A 22,356-nucleotide genomic window follows, 5' to 3' on the forward strand; every position below is an offset into this window, starting at 1 on the left:
GTCTGGGCTAAGTCTGTCAGAAACACTAAGATGCTTTGGCTTCGGATAATTAATTCCCTTTTTTTAGCCAGAACACGCTTGGTTCCACAATGAGAAATTTCAGGCTTTGACATCTCAGGCAAGTTTACAAGGCTCTTAGCGAGAGTCCCTGTTTCTCCGTGCCAGGAGACGTATTTAAATCTTGGGGAGTAGCAGATTTTCTACAACTGTTTGTTTCAAATTAATTGAAAATTTGGATTCTAGCCAGCCTCTCTGACTACACTTGTGCCTCTGAAAGGCTGCTCTAAACTGGAGATAAGCAGGAGCAGAGTCTTTTTTAAATATAGCTAGAGACGTTTTTGCAAGATGAAGGCTCTCGAGCTCTTTCGTAACGTGGACCACATCTTAACAGACAGTCTTGTGGGCTCCATCCCTCCCACTGCTCATGACGCAGACCATCTCCCCTCCCACTCGTGTTGGATGGCTTCCCTGGATGACTACAGTAATTGCTTACGTAGAAAAATAATAAGAAGGATGCGTATAATGTATTTTTAGATGTCTCTTGGTGTGATTTAGCAACTGGCAATACAGGGCCAGCGTTTGCTGATCCCTCTTCTGCATCCCAGAGGCAACTGCGTTGCGGACCTCGGGAAGGTCTGTGCTGCAAGGTGACCCTTCTACAAGCAGTCCCCCTCTCGGGCTCCTCGTGCTCCTTAGCGAAGGAGTTTTGCAAACGAGCGTTGCTTGAGCCGCTCGTGGAAGCGGCGAGGAGAGCGCGGGCCAAACGCGAACCCGTGGAAGCGTCGGTCACGGACGCTTTCCCACTTCCTCTGCGTGCGTCTGCCCGTGAACCCAATGGGCCAGGACCCTCGGTGCGTGGGGCTCGTGGGGGCTGCTGGGCTGTTGCTTGCACGGCCCGTGGCCTTGCAGCGCAGCCCGGAGCTGGGCCAGCAGCCCCGGAGCTAATCCGTCGTGCTTGCAGCGCCCGTGCCAGCTTCTGCTGCCGACCTGCTCGTGCCGCTGTGGACAAAGCCTCCCTTTTTCCTCCTTGAAAGAGCACGTCCACGATGGCTGCTCTAAAAGCAACCGGAGCATGGTAGGTGGTGGCCTTGGAGAAAAACTCTGCGCCCGAAGTAACTGCTTGCAGGTAGCCAAGGAGAGGTTTTGAGGCTGCAGCGTGGCTGCGAGCTTGTTCTAGGGGGTGGGAAAAACAACCTTCTCAGCACCTACAACTGGTTCGTATGGCGTTTTGTTGCTCTTAATGCTGCAGCCTCTTGCAGGAGGCAGGAAACTTGGCTGGGGGGTGTTTATTTTCGCCCGCCCTGGTGCGTGTGCGCTTGCAGTAGGAGCAGCGTGCTCTGTTGAACCCGTCAATGCTTTCTGCAGCGTAGTCCTTAGGGGGGAATAAATAACCGCAAGCTGAACGTCAAGTCCTCACCGTAGCGTATGGTGGATGTTGCAGGGGGTGCAAGTGTGGAGTTGGTGTGCGTCTAATCCCTGCCTTGAGCACCTGTCAAAGGCGGGGGAGAAAGCTGGTGCGTTCGGTAGGGTGCTGCTGGTTAGAAGCTGAATCAACTCCTAAATACCAGGAGAGTGCAAATCTTGCTGCTGCAAGTTTGTTTTTTTGTTTTCCTGTAGTGTTTTTTAGGTGCCGCTGTCTGAAACCTAAGCGGACCAGGAGAAACGCGCTAGACAAAATCCTGCCAAGGGTCACCTTGAAGATCCTTAAAATCGAACGCCGCAGAGCGCGACTCCCTCGTCCTGCTGTTTGCTTCGTCCATTTAGAGCTCTTTGTGTCTAGTTGGTTTCCTGTGTTTAGTGTGGGCTCGAATTCAGCTCTTCCCTTTTAATGCTGGGTGCAAGGAGTGTAGTTATTCTTACAGCACGACTTATCTGCCTTTAAAGTTGAAAACATCCTTTCTTTTCTGTTTATGAATCCCCAAATGAATGATTTCTCCTGCTGGTTAGCATCAGCCTCCACACCAAAGACTGTGGGAAAGTTTTGCAATTATAGTGACTTTAATGGATCTGTTTTATGTCTCTAAAAAAACCATTACTTTCTAATTCTGTGTCACATGGTTCCCTGATGACGTGTTGCACAGCAGTGTGGCTACCAAAATTGAGTCTTACAATCTGAAGGAAATCATCAGGAAATATATATTGTTTTTTAAACTCCAGGCAATTCTTCTCTAACCAGGCTGTATTTATAAGAATCTGCCTTTGACGAAAACCATGGCCTTTCTGACACTTTGGCTAGTTGCGCAAGGGATTTGAGAGATTGCGTTGCTGCGGGGTTGTATGTGCTTTACGTGTGTGTTTTACATCCCATCCTGATCGCGGACCAACGGAGAAGACTTTGTGTCGATTAAAAAATATATATATCTTTTTTGCTATTCTAGTCGTATTTTGGTTTGGCAATTTCTGTCCCCTCCGCGTCGTCTCTCGCCTCCCGTGCGGTCGCTTGGCCGGCTGCTGCGTGCCAGGGTCCCGCGTCTCTACGTCACGGTCGCTGGCTGGGGTGAGCTTGTCTCTCCCACACAATTGTTGCTCTGGGCAGTCATTTGCTCAAAACACCATTTCTTAAAGCCTTTCTGTGACATTTCTTTTTATCCACCCAAATAGCTGGCATTCTTTTGGTGTTGGGTTTTTTCCTTTAATTTTTAGAGAGGATGTTTGCTGTGTTTTCAGGTCTTTCCACTTGGGGTAATGCCTCATTTTGTCCGAGACTCTCAGCCTGCCCTTTTTTTTTTTTTTTTTTGGGGGGGGGGGGGGGGAATATTCTTGGTGGGCAAGAGAAAACGAGTCATGCCTGGGGTTGAGGTGTTGATTTAAGAATAACATAGTCACTGACGAAACAGTAAGTAATCCTCTTTGGAAAATCATCCTCATAGACTGTTTGTATAAAAATAATTCAAAACACAATGCAAGCCTGGTGCAAACATTTCTAGCAAACGTACCAAAGGGGCTGGCTGTCTCCAAGCGCCAGAAGAGAAGGGCGAACGTTTGGTGGCAGAAAGCCCTTTGCTCGTTGACTGTGAGCACTTTGGTCTCTTGACTTTGCTGCTCGGCCGCGTTTAGTACCCCCAAAGGCTAGCAGAGCAGTGCTTTAAGCACCAGTTGCGTGCCGAAACCTCTCTGATTGCTTTCATCCTCCCTTAGGTTTCATACTGATGCGTTAGGAGGACATCATCAGAGAAGATCCCGGCAGTTTGTCCGTCACTCTGAGATCAGCTTTCACGTTTTGCCTCGTGTTTTGCCCCAGTTAGTTAGCATGCCCCAGTCGGCGCTGTTTACCTGCTGGCACGCACGTTTTTCTGCAAAGCTCTTGCTGGGGGGATCTCCTGGGGCAACACGAGAGATGTGGCATTGCACCGTTGACCGAAAAGCGAAAGCTGGGAGAGCTATGAAATTATCTGCAGCTCTGAAACAAGCATCTTTGTTGCTTTTGCCAGTCTACGGGGACTCTTAAGTCTTGTAAGAACTGGTGCTGGTGGTAAAGAAGTTGGAGGACTGTTCAGGAGAAATCTTGTGGGGGGTGCCCAGGCTTCGGTGGTGCAGGTTGCTGAGGACAGCAAGTTAATGGCTGCTCCCCAACGCCGTAGCAGTTCACCAGGTGGTGAAGGCAGGCTGCTGTCAGCCCCGTGCATGAAATGAAATCTATGGTTTTTGTGCGCCTTGTGGTTCAGTAGTTCTGAGCTTGGGTGGCCCCTGGGAAAGGATTTTCCGCTCTGCATGCTCGAGATGTACTCTGAACTTCCTGTGCAGGCCAAACAGAAGAGAGGGGTTTCTTAATTACTTTTTAACCCTTTCCTCCATCCCCTTACACAAGCTCTTGTGCTGCTTTCGCAGCTCCTACCGGGAGCCCGGGCCGTGCCTGCGTGCCGTGGCAGCTCAGTGTGCTGTGTGGTGTCTCCCCAGGTGTGGTGCCTATGAAAGGAGACCATGACTACTGATGAGGCCACCAAAAATGAAGGGGAGGTGCAGGCAGCAGCTCTTGCTGAACGTGGAGAGGACATCACGCCTGCTCAAGACCGAGGGGTCCTGAAGGTGAGGCAGCCGGCAAGAGCTCCCCACTTTGGAATGAGTGACTGTATTGACTCTGAATTCCCAGCCCTTGGGTGGCCTACAGCTTCCAGGACTGTAAGATTGATCCTTTTGCTTTCTAAAGGAGACTAGCATGTCCAATAACACTTAGAATAATGAAGGATGGAGTGGCATTTGAGACTAAAACTGCAGCACAGATTCGGTGTGCTCAATGAATTTCACTGCTGTTGTGTTTCTAATCAGATTATTAGCTGTAAATCCACAAAGCATTTCTGTGTGTTGCTCATGGACATTAGAAAGAGCACATTACTTAGGTCATCTACTCTGCTCTATAACCCCTTTTTCATATTCAAGGCCATTTCTGGATAGTTCTTCTAACCAATGCTTGCTCTTCTCCAGTTGAATAGGACCTTTCCTCTAATAATAGCATCCTCCCCTGCCTCCATCCTGAGCCTGAGAACTGCTTGTTCCAGGCTGTAGCATTAAAAAAAAAAAGTGTTGACAAGAAGCAAGTAGCGAAATGACACACCCCTGTGAGTAAAATTTGTACGGACAGAAAGCAAGTGTAATTGCATTTGCTTCAGATTTCTAACCGTGCTGTTTATTCAGACACCTCCGCAGAGCTTCAAAGTACATGCAGATCCCTGCACTGAGGTCTGCCACGCTCGCGTACAGTGCAAGTCGTGGCTGAAGTTTGGGATTTGTTTTTAGGGGTTGGTAGGAGGGCAAACGAAATTGCTCCCTCTCTAGCTTTTCTGTGGGCTGGGGGAGCATCTGGAGACCTGGGCTGGGGACGAGATAGCAGCAATAGCTGCTCACAGTGGGACTCTCTCTCCTAGATTATTAAAAGGCCTGGGAATGAGGATGAGTCTCCCATGATCGGAGACAAGGTTTATGTCCACTACAAAGGAAAACTGGCCAATGGCAAAAAATTCGACTCCAGCCGTGATAGGAATGAGCCGTTTATCTTCAGCCTCGGTAAAGGTAAGGAGAGGGACTGCAGGGGTGAGCTGTGTTGCTGGGGACAGGGTGGCACAGGAATGCACAAAACCCAGGAGCACTGGGAATCGCAAACCGTGGGGTTGCCACTGGTAGGTCTGGGGGAACTGAGCACCGTGCCCCTGCAGGACGAAGGGACCACGTCAGCCCTGCATTTCCAGGTGACATCTCAGTCTTCAGTGCAGCTCTTTTGGGGTGCATTCCTTGTGACATCCAGGCTGGATTTTCAGCAGTTCAGGCTGTAAATCATGCTCTCCTGCCTGATATTTGCCTTTTTCCTAGGCCAGGTCATCAAGGCATGGGACATCGGGGTCGCTACCATGAAGAAGGGAGAGATCTGCTACTTGCTGTGCAAACCGGAGTATGCGTATGGCTCTGCTGGCAGTGCCCCCAAAATCCCCTCCAATGCAACCCTCTTTTTTGAGGCAAGTATGATGAAGACCCTGGGTATTGAAGCTGTGGGGCTGGGCTGCCGCGGGTGAGTTAGCGCTTTCCCTTCTGCTTTGCCAGCCAGCTCAAAAACAGCTTGGATTCCTGAAATGTGTCCCTCTGCTCCAGGAACTGATGCCAGTGTTTTCTCAGAAATGTGTGTCTGAACTGGAGAGGCTGTGACCAAAGAACAACTCTGCTGTGCAGCCCGGCAGAGAGGCCTGGCTGGGAAGCACAGGGAGAGAGCTGGCACAAAGGGGAGAACAAATAGATTCCCGAATTAAAAACACACACGAAAGGAGAAAACGGCTCGGAAATGCCTTCATGTGCTAAAAATCGATTAATGCCACCGAGCGGTATGAAAGCAAGTTTTTTGGCACAGCGGAGCGGCAGGTCAGCTAAGCTGTGTACTCTGTGTATACGCTCGCTTGGCAGGGCCTCGCACATAAAAGCAGTAAAACCTCGGCAGAAGAACTGGGTCTGTCGTAAATTAAGGCTCGGTCCTTCTAAGTCCCGACAGCAGTTCAGCTGCCTTTTGTGGCTGCAGGTCGGAGCCTGGCCGGTGTTGTCAGCAAACTAAGCGGAAACTCCTAATGACACTATTCCTGGGTTGTCTTCAGAGCAGTTTTCATAGCACCTTCCAGCGCTGGTTGTGTTGTACCCTTACAGCATTAATAAATGTAGTCTTGCTGTTACTTTGTGTTACGTTTCAGGTACTGGATGTGGCCCAATTTTTAATAAATTGGGTCTATTATACTGTGGCTTGGAGCTAGCTTTTATGGGCAACTTTTGCTTGTCAGCTGAATGGAGAATGAGTTTGCTTGGCTTTCCAGCTCTAGGATGAACTGTTGCTTTGTGGGTTTTTTGTTGTTTTTCTCCCCTCCTCCCCCTCCACCCAGAGCTCTGCCTATTTCTTTCTCTCTTTTTTTAATCTTCTAGGTTGAGTTGCTTGATTTCAAAGGTGAGGACTTATTTGAGGATGGAGGGATAATCCGGAGAATCAAGAGGAAGGGAGAAGGCTATTCGAACCCAAACGAAGGCGCTACAGTAGAAAGTGAGTATCAGCCTCTCTGCAGGGCATACCTATATGTACCAGAGCAGTGAAGCCAGTGTGCAATGGGATGGGACTGGTGGCAGCTTCTGCCTTCAGAGGGAGAAGCCTGAATTGGAGCAGCCTGTGCTTTTTTTTTCTGCTTTTTTTTTTTTTTTTTCTTTCTTCTCTCTCCTTGCAACTCCCTAGCAGAGTGCACTCCGGGAGCCACGCTGCTCAGGCAGCTGCAGAAAGCGCGTCGGCCTTGTTTCGTGGTAGGGAGTAGTCATTTGATCTGTCACAAGGCCAAGCAGGATGGAGAAGAGTTGGGAGGGCAGTGGTTAAGTATCTCCCTGTGGATGTCAGCATTTGATATGTTCATACAAAATTCTTCCTTGGCATGGCCCGCGGTGGCCGTTCCAGAACTGCTGGCTCAAAGGGTTTACTGGAAAACCTCAAATGGAGGGAGCAGCCAGCTGATGATGGAGTGACCACTTGAATATAACCTGCGCTCTGTTTTCTTAGTCATGTTGGCCACAAATTCTGCTGTTGGCCCGCTCCAGCTTTGACAACGACCAAATTTCTGCAAGCCCTGGAGCTGCTTAGCTTGCTGCTGGAGAGGTAGCTCCCGCGGGGCATCGGGAGTAGTTCCTTCTCTGCTCTCCCCTGTAACTATTTCGCATGCTTGCCACTCTTGTTTTGCTGTGTGAGTGGCTGCAAAGATGCAGTTGTCTTCAGGACCAACACGTTGGCTGCTTTGAAAATCCAGGCTCTGGCTGGTCTGCCATGCAGCTGATTATGTTGCTTGCTAAGAGTCAAAGTTTTAATCAAGCGAAGACTTCAGTGCTACCAGTGCTAAGAGTTTCTCCTTGTCTGAAGGAGGCAATAGGCAGTTTCTTTGGGCGCCTAGTTCCAAATGTTTATCGTCATTTTGGTGGTTTCTATTGCCTTTACTGCGGAATGGAGCCTTTTCTTTTCCCATCCATGTGGCCAGAGGATTGCTGCTAACTTCTGATTACTGCTAACTAGAGAGAGTAAATTAATACAAAGGATTTGCTGAAGTCAGTATGGTTTTAACTGACATCATAAATTGGCCGAAAGATAATGAGCTCGGATCTCATTCAGATCTCTCTGAACACCCTCTCCATAAACGTGACGGAGTATTTCTGGTCACGTTTCTAGAGCAAACATTTCACACAGGGTGGGAGTTAGGCTAGGGAGAAAGCCAGCTTTTTTTTTTTTTTTCCCTTTTTTTTTCTTCCCAAGAACAACTCAGCCTTAGAGTTGGAGCTAACTAGCTATGTAAGCTTAGTTTCTTCTATCCATTTCAGAACTTTTGTGCATCAAGTCTGATTAACTTCCTTTAGCAAAGGGGAGGAATAAAACTTCCTGCCTCAAATGACTAGTTCTTCTAGCTTTTAGTTCTTTTTTACTAGACCTTTTTAAAGGAAAAAGGTCTTAGGGTTTTTTGAGTCAATTTGACTGTCTGCCTATCACATGTTTAATAGCATAATTGTATACATTGTAACCAGCTGGGAGTAGAGTTTCAAGCTTACTTCACTGTATCAAAGGTTAAATTAAAAAAAGCAGACTAAATATAACTGAAATCATAGTTCCTGCATTCCTCCTTAGTACTGTTTTTATTTTTTATTTTTTTAAATTTATTTAAATAGGCTGTTAGGTTTGACTGTGATAAGTAGATGTGTGCCCGGGTGCCGAGGGAAGGGGGAGAGCTGTGGTTTCCTGCCCGCTTTCTCCTTTGCAGCATGCTGCTTGAATCTTTCTTGAATGTGACAGTGGTCTAATTACTCAGAACAGGACTGAGTCAGGAAGAGGGAAAACACAAAAGAGTAATCACTTCCCTGAGAGAGCCTGAAGAGCCAAATTGCTGATCCGGAATAACTTTCCAGGAGAGATTCTGTTCTCATAGGTTAAGGGAAAAAAAAAATAAAAAGCTTTAGGACTGCACACCTATTTCAAATGTATGTTTGGTTTTGAGCAAATGCTGAAAGTGGGAGCACACGCACAGTCAAAATGATAGAGATTAATGCCCTCTGAGGCAATCTTGCATAACACCCGCTGCCTGTGCAGGGCAGAGATCAGGAACTCTGTGCTAATCCCAGTGGCAACACTCGTGCTGTGCCAGCAGCTTGATTCATAGCAATTTACTCTTGTGGCCTTTAATTCATTTGGATCTACCTATATGTGTGGGGCCTGGATACCCTCAAACACAGTGAGAAAGGAGGGGGAGGAATAGCACCAGACAACAGGCTATTTGTTTGTAATTATAATTATAGCTAATTTCAGGGGAGCATTTTGGGTACAGAGTTTTTTTTTTTTTTTTTTTTTTTTTTTTTTTTTTTTTTTTTTTTTTTTTGGTTTTTACAAATGCAACAGTCCGTAGTACTACTTACCTTGGAGAGTTTTGCTCAAGGCTGCGTGGGGGGCACTCCGCTGAGCGCGCGGCCGCTGCGGGGGCAGGCTCCCAGCCTGGCGCGGCAGCGGCCTTCGACATTCGTGAAGCGGGGGGACAGAGGGGGTTTATCTTCCCTATGTATCTGGGGGGTCAGAGGGGTGGTGAAACCCAGGAGCCACCTCCGCCCCGGGCACTCGTTCGATTCTCTGCTCCTGAAACCCCGTGTTAACTCAGGGAGTAGCACGAAGGTGCCTGGCATTGCTGCTATAATTAGACTGGAAGAAAATGTATGCTTCCAAGAGCAAGCATCTCTGGGCTTGAGTTTCGAAAGAATTTTTATAGATTTGAGTTTTACAGACCATAATTCACAGTTCCGGTTCCTAAAACACAGGCTGCAGTAGAGATCTAGCATTCCAGCTTTTGTTACAACCTTCCCCCCCTCCTCCCCGTTTTAATCTGAGTACAAATTGCTGTCAGCACATCAAGTTCATGTGCCAGCCGCACTCAGTACACTGTGTTCTGAGCTCTTCAAAAACAAAATCGCTGCAGGCACCGAGAGAACAATAAGTCAGTGCTGCAGCCGAAGTGATGTTCGGCAGCCTGGCGGGGGCTTTTCTCTGTGTAATCCAAGAGTAACTGCAGCCAACTGACCTGCTTCAGATAGCACTGAAATAGTCCTGGAAACCAGAGCAGAGATTTCCTTGTTGCCAGTGTATTTTATATGCGATTAAAGTGGAGTGAAACTCCTCTGCTCCCCTTGAAGGAAGGGGACTGGGTGCTCGTGGCCTCTGGTGTATCCAATTTTAAAGCTTGCTCGTCCAGTTAGTGCCACGCTGGTGACAGGTTACCTGTGAATGTGTTAGCACCGGAGCTGGGGGCTCGTTTCAGGGCTCCGGGCTGGCGGCACAGAGCAGACCAGGCTGTGTTCACTGGGAACATGCAAGCTGATGGGAGGGAGGTAATGTGGTGCTGTAAGGTTGCTGGGTTACCCGTATTTTAGGCAGAATATTCCTTTTTCCTCCTCTTAGGAAAATAATCGGTTTGGCTGGGGTGGTACGAGAGCGGAGGTTAGCCCTGGTACGGCGGAGCTTTGCCTTTGCTCTCGTCTCGGGCTCTGGGTACTGGATAAGCACAGCGCCCGAGGGTTTGCCGCAGCTCCGTCCCGCCGCGCGCGTGGCCCGGGGGCCCGGTGGCAGCGCTGCTCGTCCCGAGCCGGGCGAGCGGGCGGGCGCGGGCCGCGCCCCGGCGTGAGCGTCCTTTCGCCACCCCTCTCCGGCCTCTGCTGCGCCGGGCGTCGCGCAAGCTCGCGGCTCCGGTGAGGTTCCCGGAGGAGCGCTCCGGAGGAGCTGTCGCGTGGGGTACTGCGAGGGGGGAGCTCGATGCCCCGCTCCCGTGGCGGGGAGAACGACCCCGGGCGCTGCTGCTGCGCGGGCTCGGGGCCGTGTCGACGAAAACAGCAGCGTTTGATACCCGGGGGCTGGGCCTGCCCTATAAAAGGCTGCGTATCCCCGGCCAGCGCTGCGGCAGCTGCTCTTGCTTAAGCTCTGGATTTCTTTCTGGGGCCTTCGGCGCTCCAAGGGCGCGGGACGGGGCAGGTGCCGGCGGGGCCGGCGGCCGCTTTCCCGTCAGCAAGCTGACGTTGCTCTGCTGGGTTTGTTCACCTCTGCTGGTGAACTCGGCCGTCTCCCGTGGTTCCTGCTGGAGAGCCTGCTGATCTTTTCTTGTGCTTGTGTCCTGCCATCTCCTCGTGACGTCCAGGACAAGATGTTTTGTGCCTCGTGGTAACTCAGGTTACATCTCTCACTGATGCAGAGACTCCGAGGCGAGCCAGCGGCTCTGAACAGAGCGATGTGCGAGGCTGCAGGCTGCCTGTTAGCTTCCTTAATAGCGCTCCGCAGTGCTCCTGGGATCCTCTGCCAGAGGCAGGTTGTCAGAGAGAAGCTCATCTCCGATTCCTTCCCCGCTGGTTTGCAGCGCTGCGGTTGAGGGGAGGAAAGCGCAGCCAGCGCCTCGCTGCCGGCGCTCTGGACCTCTGCGGTGCGGATGGCGGGTGGAGAGCAAACTCCTCGCGGTTACGGAGAGGGCCGTTTTCTCTCAAAGAGCCTCTGCTCTGGTGTTGTCCTCTTCCCCACTGCACCAGCTTGTGCATGGGGAGTATCTTCTAATTTCAGCTCTGCAGTGTACTAAGATAAAGCTTACTTCCTTCCAGGCTGTTAGGAAACATATGTCTTCCTCACTCCAAGGGCTGGCAACACCAGCCCGGCAAGTGGCTGCAAAGTTACTAAGTGCAACTTCAACAACATTAATGCCTACTACGAGTTTTTACTTTTCACTAGTACATTGGGGTTTCTAATGAAATTGTTTTTAGGTATATATTTGCCTGCACACACAGTCATACGTATTGTGCTTTGGATATAAAATGCAAAGAACATAAACTTTCCCTGAAGCATGTAACCATCTGCAGGACTGAATAAATAAAGAACAGTCTTGCTTTGGAAATCTAGCCAGAAGTACCAGGTGGCAAACGTGTCAGGTACCTGTTGTCCGCTCTGGCTGTATTCCTGCCAGCTCCTCAGGCTGGAACAGCATGGCTATTAGTTGGAGATTAAGAAAAAAATGTTTATCTTGTACTTTTGCTTCTCAGAGGCAGGAGAACATAGCCTTGTTATTTGAGGTATAAGGTGAGTGTATAGCACTGTATGGAAGATTTGTAATCACGATGATAAAGCCTTGTGTTTGGGGCAGTTTGCCAGGAGCAATATCCAGTTCCAGTAAGACTGACTCGTACGGTTTCGTACAAGAGGAACATATTAGTCATTATGTTTATCTGTTGTCTGGTCCTTGCTTAGACGAGATACGGCTTCATTGCTTTTCAGTAATGCTTGTTTCTAAACCCTCCCATCCCTCTCTGTTCGCTAGGGGCTCGTTTTGCTGGCCGCTGGCCAGTGTCACGCCGGCAGATAGTAGCCCGTCCTCCCTGCCCCTGCCGAGCTCCCCGGCGCTTGCAGCGCTCTGGCTCGGCCGCGGCGTTTGCTGGAGTCCGGGAGCTCGGAGCAGATGTCATGGTCGAGCAGAATTTCCTCTGCGCTGTTAAGCGCAGCTGTGCAGATACCAAATGCACTCCCGGGTCCCTGAGACAGCCCACTTCACAAATGAGGAAAATGCCTTATAAAACGCTTGCTCCAGAGCCCGGCTGCCGGGCCGGGGACGCAGCTCTTAACTGCGGCCGAAAGCCACCCGCTGCAGGTTTGGTTTGCTTGGTGCTGCCTGAGTGTAGCCTTAACTGAGCGTTCTGGGGGATTTTTTGCGTGCTGCGCTGGCATCTCGCTCTGCTCTGCACCCTTGCAGTTCACCTGGAGGGATTCTGCGGAGGCACCAGGTTCGACTGCAAAGATGTGAAGTTCGTTGTTGGTGAAGGGGAGGACCACGACATCCCCATCGGAATAGACAAAGCTCTGGAGAAGATGCAGAGGGGAGAGCACTGCATCCTCTACCTTGGGCCACGGTAAGGGATGCTCCCCTCTGGGGACGCGGTGCTGTTGCTTGTAAACGCTCAGTTTTAAGTGACCAACATCAGAGGCGGTTTTAGCATTTCTGGAGGGCAGCAGTTCTGAGAAAATGGGAGTCTTTCAGGAGGTCTCAGATTAGCAACCCCAGCAGGAACAGCAAGAATGATTAGTGGCATGTGGGCAGGGATCTCAAGCTGCTTTAAAAAACAGGTAAGATGGCAGGGTGCTTTATCTGACTCCTGTGGCTGAAAGTCATCTGACTTTCCTGGAAATGGCCAGGGCTGGGTCCCTACACGAGTGGAGATGCTGCAGAGAGAACTGCTGTTTTCGCTTTCTGGAATATAAACAGGAGAATTTTGGCACCTGCACAAAATCTGTCCTGTTTTCGTACACACTGGTTTAGGCACATATCTGTTTAATAGTTTGAGCTATTATGATTTATACATATTATTAACAAAACCTCTATCTCAACAATTGTAAGAAAAGTTCCTGTCCCGGGACTGGCTGTGGGAGCTATCAGAAAGCAGCAGAAAGGTATTTAAAGCAGACTCGCTGCACCCAGTTGTGGCTGGAGAGGATGAGCCCAGATATTTACTGCATCTTACATTGCAGCATATCGGTGCTTGGGGAGAATAATATCATTCTGATCCCAAAACGGTAGAAAGCTGTGGGCATAGAGCTGGATGTGAAAGTGGAGTTAACTTTTAGCAGTTTTAGCTTGCATTTATGGCCAGAAGCTATCTAAATGAAGCTTTTTAGGGGCCTAGCTTTTTCGAATGGCTTCCAAAGGTGCAGGGTTCGTTAAGGAAAGTGTTTAAAGAGAAGAGAATAAGATAATTTGTGGAAGGAAAAAGGGGCCGAAGAGCATGCGAGTAAATCGTCTCCGAGGAGCAGCTGTGCACCGCGGCTGGACGCTACGGGAGCAGTGTCGAGCGCACTTCTGTTCCTGCAGCACCGCTGCCGCGGAGGAAGCTCTTGGCACAGAGTCCCGACATCTGGTCCATCTCTGGAGCCTCGCGGGTAGCTTCCCGGGGAGCGCGGCTGGTGGGAGCGCTGGACCCAGCGCCTCGTCTCTCGCCCTCTCCTCCGCAGCTTTTTGTTTTTCTGTCGTTCCAGCTACGGGTTTGGCGAGGCGGGGAAGCCGAAATACGGCATCCAGGCGAACGCGGAGCTGGTGTACGAAGTCACGCTTAAAAGCTTCGAGAAGGTGAGGGTGCAGAGCTGCCCTGGTCCCTTGCGGAGGCTCCCGGGCGCGCCGTTTCCCTTTGAAACGTTCACCCTTTGTCCCTGGCGCGGCTGTAACGCGGCCCCTGCTGAAGTAGATACGTCAACAAAGATCTCTGTGTTCTTAATTTGTTCTTGTGTGTTGGTTTGTTTTATTTTTCTGGCCGGGGTCCAAGGCTGGTTCTCTTATTTGTTCCTTTTGTAACTTTTTTTTTTTTTCCCTTTCCCCTGGGCTGCACAGAAAAAAAGAAAAAAAAAAGTTTGTGTCCCGCCAGATGGCCCGGAGGAAGGCAGGGCCGGCGTGCCGAACAGGCCGTGCCCTTGGGGGAGCTGGGGCCCGGCCAGCGGGCGCTGCGGGAGCTGCCCGTGGGGCAGGGCAGGTGCTGCCCGGCCCAGCCGGGCCCATCTCGGAGGGAGGTTTTCCAAGCTGGCTTCGCTCCTCAGCCCTGGCGAGAACAGGGATGTGAGGACGTTGCAGACTCGACGCTTTCCCTTTCTGCTGGAAGATGTCTCTTCCCACCCTTTTCTTACCCGTTGGGGTTTACTTTTCTCGGGCTTTTTCATCCTGGGAGGTTGCGCTGGACAAACCATGTTACTTTTAATGCTGAGCTCAGAGTAAAGTCCTATGCCTGGCACTGATTTCTCTCTTGTAGCAGGTTCGTACCCCTTCCCACTCCAGACGTGCGGCCCTGTGTGCGCAGCGACTGGTGCTCTGTTCCTCTTCCTCGTCCCCTCCAGCCCCTCAAATCCAGAGCGCGCTGGATCTGCCCGCAGTCGTACTGCCCTGATGAGCCTCGCTTGTTAAAGATAAATCCTAGAAAGCCTTGTGGGTTTGCCTGCCCTGGAGGACACAGCCCTGCGTCGTAGTGTCCCGTTAACTTTGCTCCCTGTGAAAATTCCTGGTGGCGCGTGTATCTGATGGGCAGATCCAGGATTTCTCGGTGGCAAATTCCCCCGTGCTTTGCTCTCGCTGTGCTGTCCTCCCACTAACCCCGGGGGGCACAGCCAATTCCAAGTCGTAGCAGAGGGCAAGTTTCGTCAGCGCGCAGGAGCGCAGGGTTTTGGAGCCAGTGCATTTAGAAATGCAGGGTCTGTAAAAGTCGGTGTGTGCTGTTGGGCCCAGGGACACTCCCAGCACCGCGAGCTGCTGCTGGTGTTGTGTTCTCCTGTGCCTTGCAGTGATCGCTCCAAATGTTTATTTGCAGGCCAAAGAGTCGTGGGAGATGGACACCAAAGAAAAGCTTGAGCAGGCTGCTATCGTCAAGGAGAAAGGGACGATGTACTTCAAGGTTCGTAAACTTGGCGAAACCTGAATTGGCACAACGGGACTGTGCTGCTTGGGTTTTGAAACAAATTCTGGTTGGCCTTCAGCGGTGCGACTTAGCGTTCCCAAACAGGCGTAAGTGTCAGAGAATTCACCCCTCCCCAACAGCGCTGGGCAAGGCGAATCCTGCCCTTCTCCTGCCTTTCCCTCTCTCCATATAACAAACAAGCTCTGGGAGAGATCCGTCCTTCCCAGAGTGACCTGGTGCTGCAGGTAGGGAAGTCAGCCCTGGGCTGAGCCAGCAGGCACCCTGAGAAACATCCTCCTTTTCTGACATTACCTGCTTTTGGACATTGTCACAAAGTTTCCGTGATTTTTCCACTTCTGGGACTTGTAACCAGAACAAAGCAATTAGGCATTGACATAAGTAGTGAAAATAAAAGCAACTTTTTCAGCATACTGGTTGTAAAGCATCTCAACGGTGCCGCCTCCGTGCGTATACCCTGCGGAGAGGGGCTGCCCTGCTGGTGCTCCCATACTGTGGGGCCATGACCACTGTTTTTCTCTCCCCTTCCAAATTCTTGGCAGTAGCTGCTGTTCCTGGCATGCTGCTAGGTCAAGTGGATCCCTGACCTGACTGATGTGATAGCACCACTTACCCCTAGCAGCAGAGAGCTTTGCTGGTGGTAGTAGGGACCGTTGGAGGAGGTGGCTTCAGGTGCAAGGGTTGGTGTGTGTCAGCCTTCCTGAAATTGGACTATTGTGAGAGGATGCAGCGTGCTGGGACGCTTTCGTCTCCGTATCTTCCTCTCTACAGCCTCTTTTTTGTTCACGCTGCAGTCTGGCTGTTAAAACACAGTGGGCTGCAGATGGAGGAGCTGGTGGCTGCTCAGTCATCTCCTACAACTGTGGTGAGACCTGCCTTCCAGTTACACCCTTGCAGCTCTGCTGGTTTGGGATTGGAAAGGGAAAACTTGCTGTCATTTCAGTATCAGCCCTTCCAATATCCACTGCCAGCAAACATTTGGGCTGAGAGCATCTCCTGGTGCTTCTCTCTGCTATGATGAGAGGAAGAAAGTAAGATCTGACTTGGCTCTTCAGTGGGGCTCAGCACCTGCAGTTCCAGTCAAACTTCAGTGTGTTTGCAGGTTCCTTGGCACCTGCATCAGCCTCCATTTATTTATTTAACAGACCATATGTTAAACTCCATAACTTTCCAGAACGCTTTGGAAGCAGATCTACTTCGGTTTGTCTGCTCAGGTTCCTCAAGCCCAGTCTTCTTTGCTCCATCCCAGGAAGGCAAGTACTTGCAGGCAGTGATCCAGTACGGAAAGATTGTGTCGTGGTTAGAGATGGAGTATGGCTTATCTGAGAAAGAGTCAAAAGCTTCAGATTCCTTCTTGCTGGCTGCCTTCCTCAACCTGGCCATGTGCTACCTGAAGCTGCGCGAGTACACCAAAGCTGTTGAGTGCTGCGATAAGGTAAAGATACATGAGCCCGTGGGTTGGAGGGTGCTCTCTCTGCCTGTTTTTCCTGGGAGGTATGGTTTTGGGGGCGTTTTTTGCTGCTGCTGTTTGATCTCTTTTGGTTTTCTCCCTCATATTGAATTTCTCTGCATCAGAAACAATTTCCAAATTACAAATGCATGGAGAGCGTGTCCCCTCTGTACCTCCTGGGTCTGGAGTGGTCACAAATGCTGTGTATTCTGAGATTCCAGAAGCAAAAGTATCTCTGGAGTTCAAGGTTCATCTTCTGCAGTCTGGTTATGCACTTACTGCTTCTTACATGCTTCTGCTTTGAAAACCAGATCTGCTCTGGCTGATGTGAACAGACCCTGTGTGGACTGACAGCCTGAGGATGCCATTTAGCTGTGCTCAGGCTAAATGTGGGTTTTCAGTGCTGGCCTCTATATGACAGAGGTAGACTTCACTCAGCTGTGTCTGCTGAAGTTTCAGTGCATGTCTGAGTATATCGAGGGGTAGGATCCTACCATTCCCTAAGTGTTTAGACTTTAACCTTGTCTTTTTGCTCCTCTGTGTCAGGAAAGTATTAGTTCTTTTACAGAAGGCTTAGATTTAAGAATCTAGCATACTGGAAAAATAGTAAAGCTAGCTGCCTTAAAAGATAAGTCATTGGTGAGATGCCCGTGTGGCTGTCAGCTATATGAAACTTTTCCTGAAGGGAAGTAATGTTTTTGTCTCCCTGCTTTAGCAATCACATTTAATCCACAGCAGTTCATCAGCTCTCTTGCCTCTGGGCTTTCTGTGTTCCTCTGGGCTCAGGTTTAGCATTTACACATGAATTCTTGCTCGTGTGGGTTTGTCTCCCACTTGCTCCATCACTCTCGGGGGGATTTTATGCAATTAGAAATATTTAATCAACTGAAGTGTATTAATGACCTGCCCACCGATAATGGCGATGAGTAAATTCTTGCAGAGCAAGATGCGAGTGCTCTGGAGACTTGAAGCCTTCTATCTTGTCCTGATTTCAGTATGCTTAATGAGGTTTCAAACCTAGCGAGCTCTTTGAAAGAGACCCAGGTTGACATTAACAGAGCATTTATGAACCAGCAGGGTACCAGGCTGCACGAAGAGTTACTGCATAACGATGGGGCTGCGCATTATGGAGCCACTTCTTGGTAGTATTTTCCTTTGAGAAAAGTTTATTGCCTTTTTCAGGGAAGAGGGAGCATCTGTGCCTTTACTTTGTTTTTGGTTACACAGGGTATAAAGTGGGGTTAGTATGAGCGAGACCAGTAGCCGAGTAGCAAATGTGAGTGCTCTGTATCATCAGAGTAACGCAGGGCCAGGCTTTCCCTGTGTGAGGCTGTCATGATAGACCGATACCTCTGTGTCCTGCTAACATGAGACCGTTGTTTTCAGGCATTAGGACTGGATCAAGACAACGAAAAGGGTTTGTACAGGAGGGGAGAAGCCAGACTGTTAATGAATGAATTTGAACTGGCAAAATGTGACTTTCAAAAAGTACTGGAAGTGAATCCACAGAACAAGGCTGCAAAGTCCCAGATCTCCGTGTGCCAGAAGAAGACTAAGGAACACAATGAGCGGGACAGGAGGATATACGCCAACATGTTCAAGAAGTTTGCAGAGAGAGATGCAAAGGTTTGTATCGCACGGGTATTGAAGCCCTTTCCTTGTGACCATCTAGCTCTGTTCTGAAGGCTGCTCTTCATGGGAAGAGGTTAATTTTGGGTTAAGTTGAGGAGGGACAGAGGGATTGCTGAGGTCTGGAAGCACTGCCTTCACCTGGTGGCCACAGACTATGGGTAGAGCCCACAATGAGAAGAAGTCGCTTGTTTTCTGCCCTCTCTGATGCAGAGGCCGCTGGCAGGCGGTAAGTTGTCAATAAGAGTATTTGCAGTGTGTACTCATGATAGCTGATAACAGGTTTGGCATTTGTACTTAATTTTGCCATTCTCAACTAGTGGCTGTTGATGACCTCCTGGTCACCGATGATCGGGGTAAAATGAAATGTCATCCAGTCTCTGGCAAGGCTGAAGGTATTTTGAGACATGATAGTATGGATTTCCTGAATTTGGTAATGGGATACGCTGCTCCTCTGCCTTGTGCAAGGGAGATCACTTTCTTATAACAGGCTCTAATCCAAAATTCCTCTAAACAAAAACCGATGCATGGTGTACTGTAACAAGAGAGGACATGGCTTTGCAGCCAGTCTGTATGGATAACTTTTAGCACAATCTCTTCTGAACTAGTGCCTGAAAAGGAGTCTGTGGAATAAATGACTGTAGAGGGCTGAGTGAAAGGATCTCAGGGTAACTGGATTATTGCTGATTATGGTAGAAAGTGGAGCCGCTCAGGCGAGCTGCTTCACGATTGTTGCTATAGTAGTTTGTGGTAATGGTTTGGGCAACAGGCTTTAAGAGTAATAGTTGCCACTACAGCAGGTGTAAGGTTTTCTCGTGTCTTAGTGCTTCTGTCCTGCACCTGCCTACAAGCTGTAGCTCTGCCCTGTGCCTCTGCTCTGCAGCTGCTGTTTTATTTCCTCTTTTGCCTCCTCCGTGCCCCGGCGCGCGTCTCGGCGGGATCGCTCGGTGATGATATCCCGTGCCCATCGGGGCGGGTCACGTTATACCTGGAGAATCTGATACCTTCCCCAACAGCTCCTCTGGACCCAGTCCCTGTTTGCCAAGCGTTTCACTCCTGTGAGCTGCCAAGCCCAAGAAAACACGAGCCTCCCATCTGAGTGTCCTGCCAAGCGATCACGAATAGGCCTGAGAAGGGGGGGCAGGCAGGCGAGGGGAGAGATCTTTTTGCCTTGCTGGGTCCAGTTGCGCTTACCAAAGCGTTTTTTTTTTTTTTTTTTTTTCCTTGTGTCTGATTCTGTATTTGCTGTTTTGCAGGAAGCGGCTAGCAAAACTGGGCTAGAAAAAGAGGTAGAGAAGGCTGCTTGCGAAAAGGGGCTAAAAACTGCGGAGTCTGAAGGCAAAGAGTCTGAAGGCCACGTATGATGGAGGAGAAGGCGGAAGGGAGACCCTCCTGCCCTCGGCCCGCACCGGAACAGGTTTCTGCCAGAACTCAGGACTCGCCAGTGTTTTATTGTAAAGCTTGTTACAGTTTGTGTGATCGTGGAAGCAAAAATGCCTCACAAAGAAAAAAAAAAAAAAAAAAACAAACCCAGTCCTACTGCTGCGGGTGCGCTCGGCAGCAGAGCGCGAGCAGAGGGGCAGTGTGGGACCACACCAAGTGGAACAAATAGCTTTTAAAAGAATTTTTTTTTCTTTTAAACTCTTGGCTTTCGGGAGGTTTACCTAGACAGCTCATTCCGACTCGCTCGACTCCGCGTCAACTGTCCGTGCGGTGTCCCGGGTCCTCTGAAATGAGTTAGGACGTGGGAGCTGTCTGTTGCACAATTCAGTATTGCGTTTGGTTGTACTGTTGTAACACCGCACCGTCCGGGGATCCGGGGGGGGGGGGGGGAATAAATGTTGACTGAAGTGCTGCCGACTCCAGGTATCGCGCTGTATCCGACAGAACAAAGTGCGGAGGGATGTGCCGGGGTCTCGGGGCCCCGCGGCGTTGCGGGCTCTACGCCAGAAGCAGAGAAGCCTATTTCTCCTCTACCTTCTTCCTTCTCTTCCTCCAGTGCCGACCGTGAGTGGCTTTCTGCAGCGTGAGCTGGCTTCTCGGGAAACAACGGTTCGGATCACGCCGTGGATTTGCAGGCAGACGCTTACCGAGTGCTTTCTGTAGCGGTGGGTTTGGGGGGGAGGCTCAGTTTTCTCTCCTGGTGGTTTCCTGCATGTTTCTGAAGGTGTTGCAATGTGAAGCTAGTAATGAGAATTAAAACATACTGCATTTCAGCAATTTTTCCTGCTTCCTTTTAGGAAATTGTTACAATGGTTCCCACTAGTGCTGCTACAGATACTTTTCTCGTCACTTCCATTGTAACCCCTCTGTTTAGGGATTTATAATTTGGCTTTAAAGTAGTTTAATTTTGGGGGGGGGTTAAGTTTTCAAGAGGCTGCCTCATGTTTTTTTTTTTTATTTTGTTGGACTGCATAACACTGCTTTCCAACGCTGCTGCTTTCAGGCACTTAATTTACAGCCTGTGCACTATCAATTAGTTCAAAAATTTTTAATTGGAGTTTTATAGCTTATTAGGGGTCCATACAAAAAAAAAAAAAAAAAAAAAAAAACAGGTTGAAATATTGTGGTTTGGAAAGCAAACTCTTTGGTCTCTTGCTACACTGGTGCCGTGGATTTATGGTTTGTCAGCGAAGTTCTTTCCTCCGGTGCTCACCAGCGTGGCGACGAGGAACCGTATTTGTGTGTTGAGACACGAGGCCCGGACGTAGCAGGGGGATGACGGATGTGACCGGGGGAACGTTCCCCTTCGTGCTGTTACTGCTGAAACCTTGTACGTCTGTCTTCAACTTTGAGGGACACTGTCACTACCTTTTAAGAATGGCTTTTATTTCTTTTATTTTTTTTATTGTCTGTTCTTTGTAATACCCCCTTTGAAGCTTGAAAATAAACAACAAAAAAAGTGCGTTTTCTATGAATTTTGCTCTCTGCTCAGCAAAGGGGGGGCGTCGCTGGGGGTGACGGATGTGTGCCTCCGCTGTCTGAGAGTTTAGTAACGGAGCCCAAGTGGAAATGCACCCGTCTCCAGCGACAGCTCCCTTCGTTAAGGAATTATTTGGGGTCTTGACACTACCGCTTTTCCATCCTGTGGGGCTTTATCCCCACGCATGGGGTGAGAATAGTTTTCCCCCCTGCCAGTGCCGCTGCGAGAGGGTGTCCTGGGGTTCAGCACAGGGTGCGGGAGGCATTTATGCTGCTGGAAGCAGCTTCGCCCCAGTTTCTAGGTTGAAGCTTTCGTGGCAGCGGAGAGCAAGGAGAGGGTTTGTGGCCGTGCTTGTCCCTCCAGTCCCCTGCTGCCCTCCCAGCACTGTCTTAGGAGGAGACAGAGAATAAACCAGATTTGTTTAAAATTCCTCCTGCTTAGTTGTTCAGATGGTGCCTGAAGCTGCAGCGTTATTTTTCAAGCCCATCTGTGTTTTCACCTCCTTGCAGCCGTTCCCAGCAAGCGGCTCATCCGTGCGGGCTTCCTCCCTGCCACGGTCCCTGTGACCGCTGGGCTCGTGCACGGCAGGAGCGGGCCCCGGAGGGATGAGACGAGGTTGCAGAGCTTGGCTGTGCTCCCCTCTGCTGCTGTAACGCAGTTCAGCAGGGTGAAAAGGTGCGATGAAAAAGGCAGTGGCTGTGCTGAAAGCTCTTTGCTTTCCCTGCTGCTGAAATGAAGCCGCGCGTGGAGCGGAAGGTGTTGAACGGTGGTGTTTGCGGAAGGGTGGGGGAAAGCCCGTGGCTGGCGAGCGGCCGCTGTGCAAGTGCTGCCTGCCCAGTGTGGCTACTGGGATCCCTAGTTTTACGGGCCCCCTGGGCTGTGTTGCTGCCAGCAAAGCAATCCCCCACGACTGGGCTCTGGAGGGGAAACATCCCCCCTAGCTGGAGGTGGACACGGCAACAGGGAGGGCGCTGGCAAGGCCCGGTGGGTGCCGGGGAGCACAGGGCAGGCGGTGGAGGATGCGGCGCTGGGGCGGACGGCGCCGAGGTTTAGCTCTTCGCTTTTGCGAGGGGCCAGAAGAGTCAGTCGGGGTCAACCCAAGCCGTGTTTTCACTGCGAAACAAACCCAGCTCGTCCCAGGTGGACAGAAACGTTCAAACCGCCTTGCAGCTGCCGGGCTTTTTTCCCTGCTTTTTCAAGGAGGTTTCGGTTTCGGGCGAACTTTGAGCGGCTTAGGAAAGGGAAGTTTTGCAGCCGAACGGCAGAGCGTTTCGCGCCGGCGGCTCCGGCCGCGCCGCGCCGGGCGGCCCCGCTCCGCTGCCCCCGGCGCGTTTCGCGGCAGCGCCCGGGCCGCGCCGCGGTGCTCGGGGGCCGCCTAGCGGCGCGGCGAGCCGGGCCCGGGGGGGCGGACGGG

At 50.5% G+C, this 22,356-nt stretch overlaps 1 protein-coding gene across 2 annotated transcripts in view; it reads left to right on the forward strand.

Annotated features, from left to right (window-relative positions):
- Window positions 1-20,937, forward strand: part of FKBP5 (FKBP prolyl isomerase 5) — a 34,800-nt gene extending 13,863 nt beyond the window's left edge. The window contains exons 1-11 of one of the 2 annotated variants that reach the window (XM_062595255.1): window positions 3,378-3,453; window positions 3,898-4,026; window positions 4,863-5,007; window positions 5,305-5,447; window positions 6,391-6,505; window positions 12,246-12,402; window positions 13,523-13,613; window positions 14,836-14,919; window positions 16,190-16,375; window positions 17,777-18,016; window positions 19,276-20,937. In XM_062595255.1, the coding sequence (XP_062451239.1) occupies window positions 3,922-4,026; window positions 4,863-5,007; window positions 5,305-5,447; window positions 6,391-6,505; window positions 12,246-12,402; window positions 13,523-13,613; window positions 14,836-14,919; window positions 16,190-16,375; window positions 17,777-18,016; window positions 19,276-19,383 (1,374 nt within the window). In that variant the 5' untranslated portion in view covers window positions 3,378-3,453; window positions 3,898-3,921 and the 3' untranslated portion in view covers window positions 19,384-20,937. Of the gene's footprint in view, window positions 1-3,377; window positions 3,454-3,897; window positions 4,027-4,862; window positions 5,008-5,304; window positions 5,448-6,390; window positions 6,506-12,245; window positions 12,403-13,522; window positions 13,614-14,835; window positions 14,920-16,189; window positions 16,376-17,776; window positions 18,017-19,275 lie in introns of those variants that run through there. The other variant, XM_062595254.1, reaches the window with a different exon arrangement.
- The last annotated feature ends 1,419 nt before the right edge of the window (window positions 20,938-22,356 follow it).

This window comes from Rhea pennata, chromosome 25 (assembly GCF_028389875.1).
Source record: "Rhea pennata isolate bPtePen1 chromosome 25, bPtePen1.pri, whole genome shotgun sequence".
Taxonomy (NCBI): domain Eukaryota; kingdom Metazoa; phylum Chordata; class Aves; order Rheiformes; family Rheidae; genus Rhea; species Rhea pennata.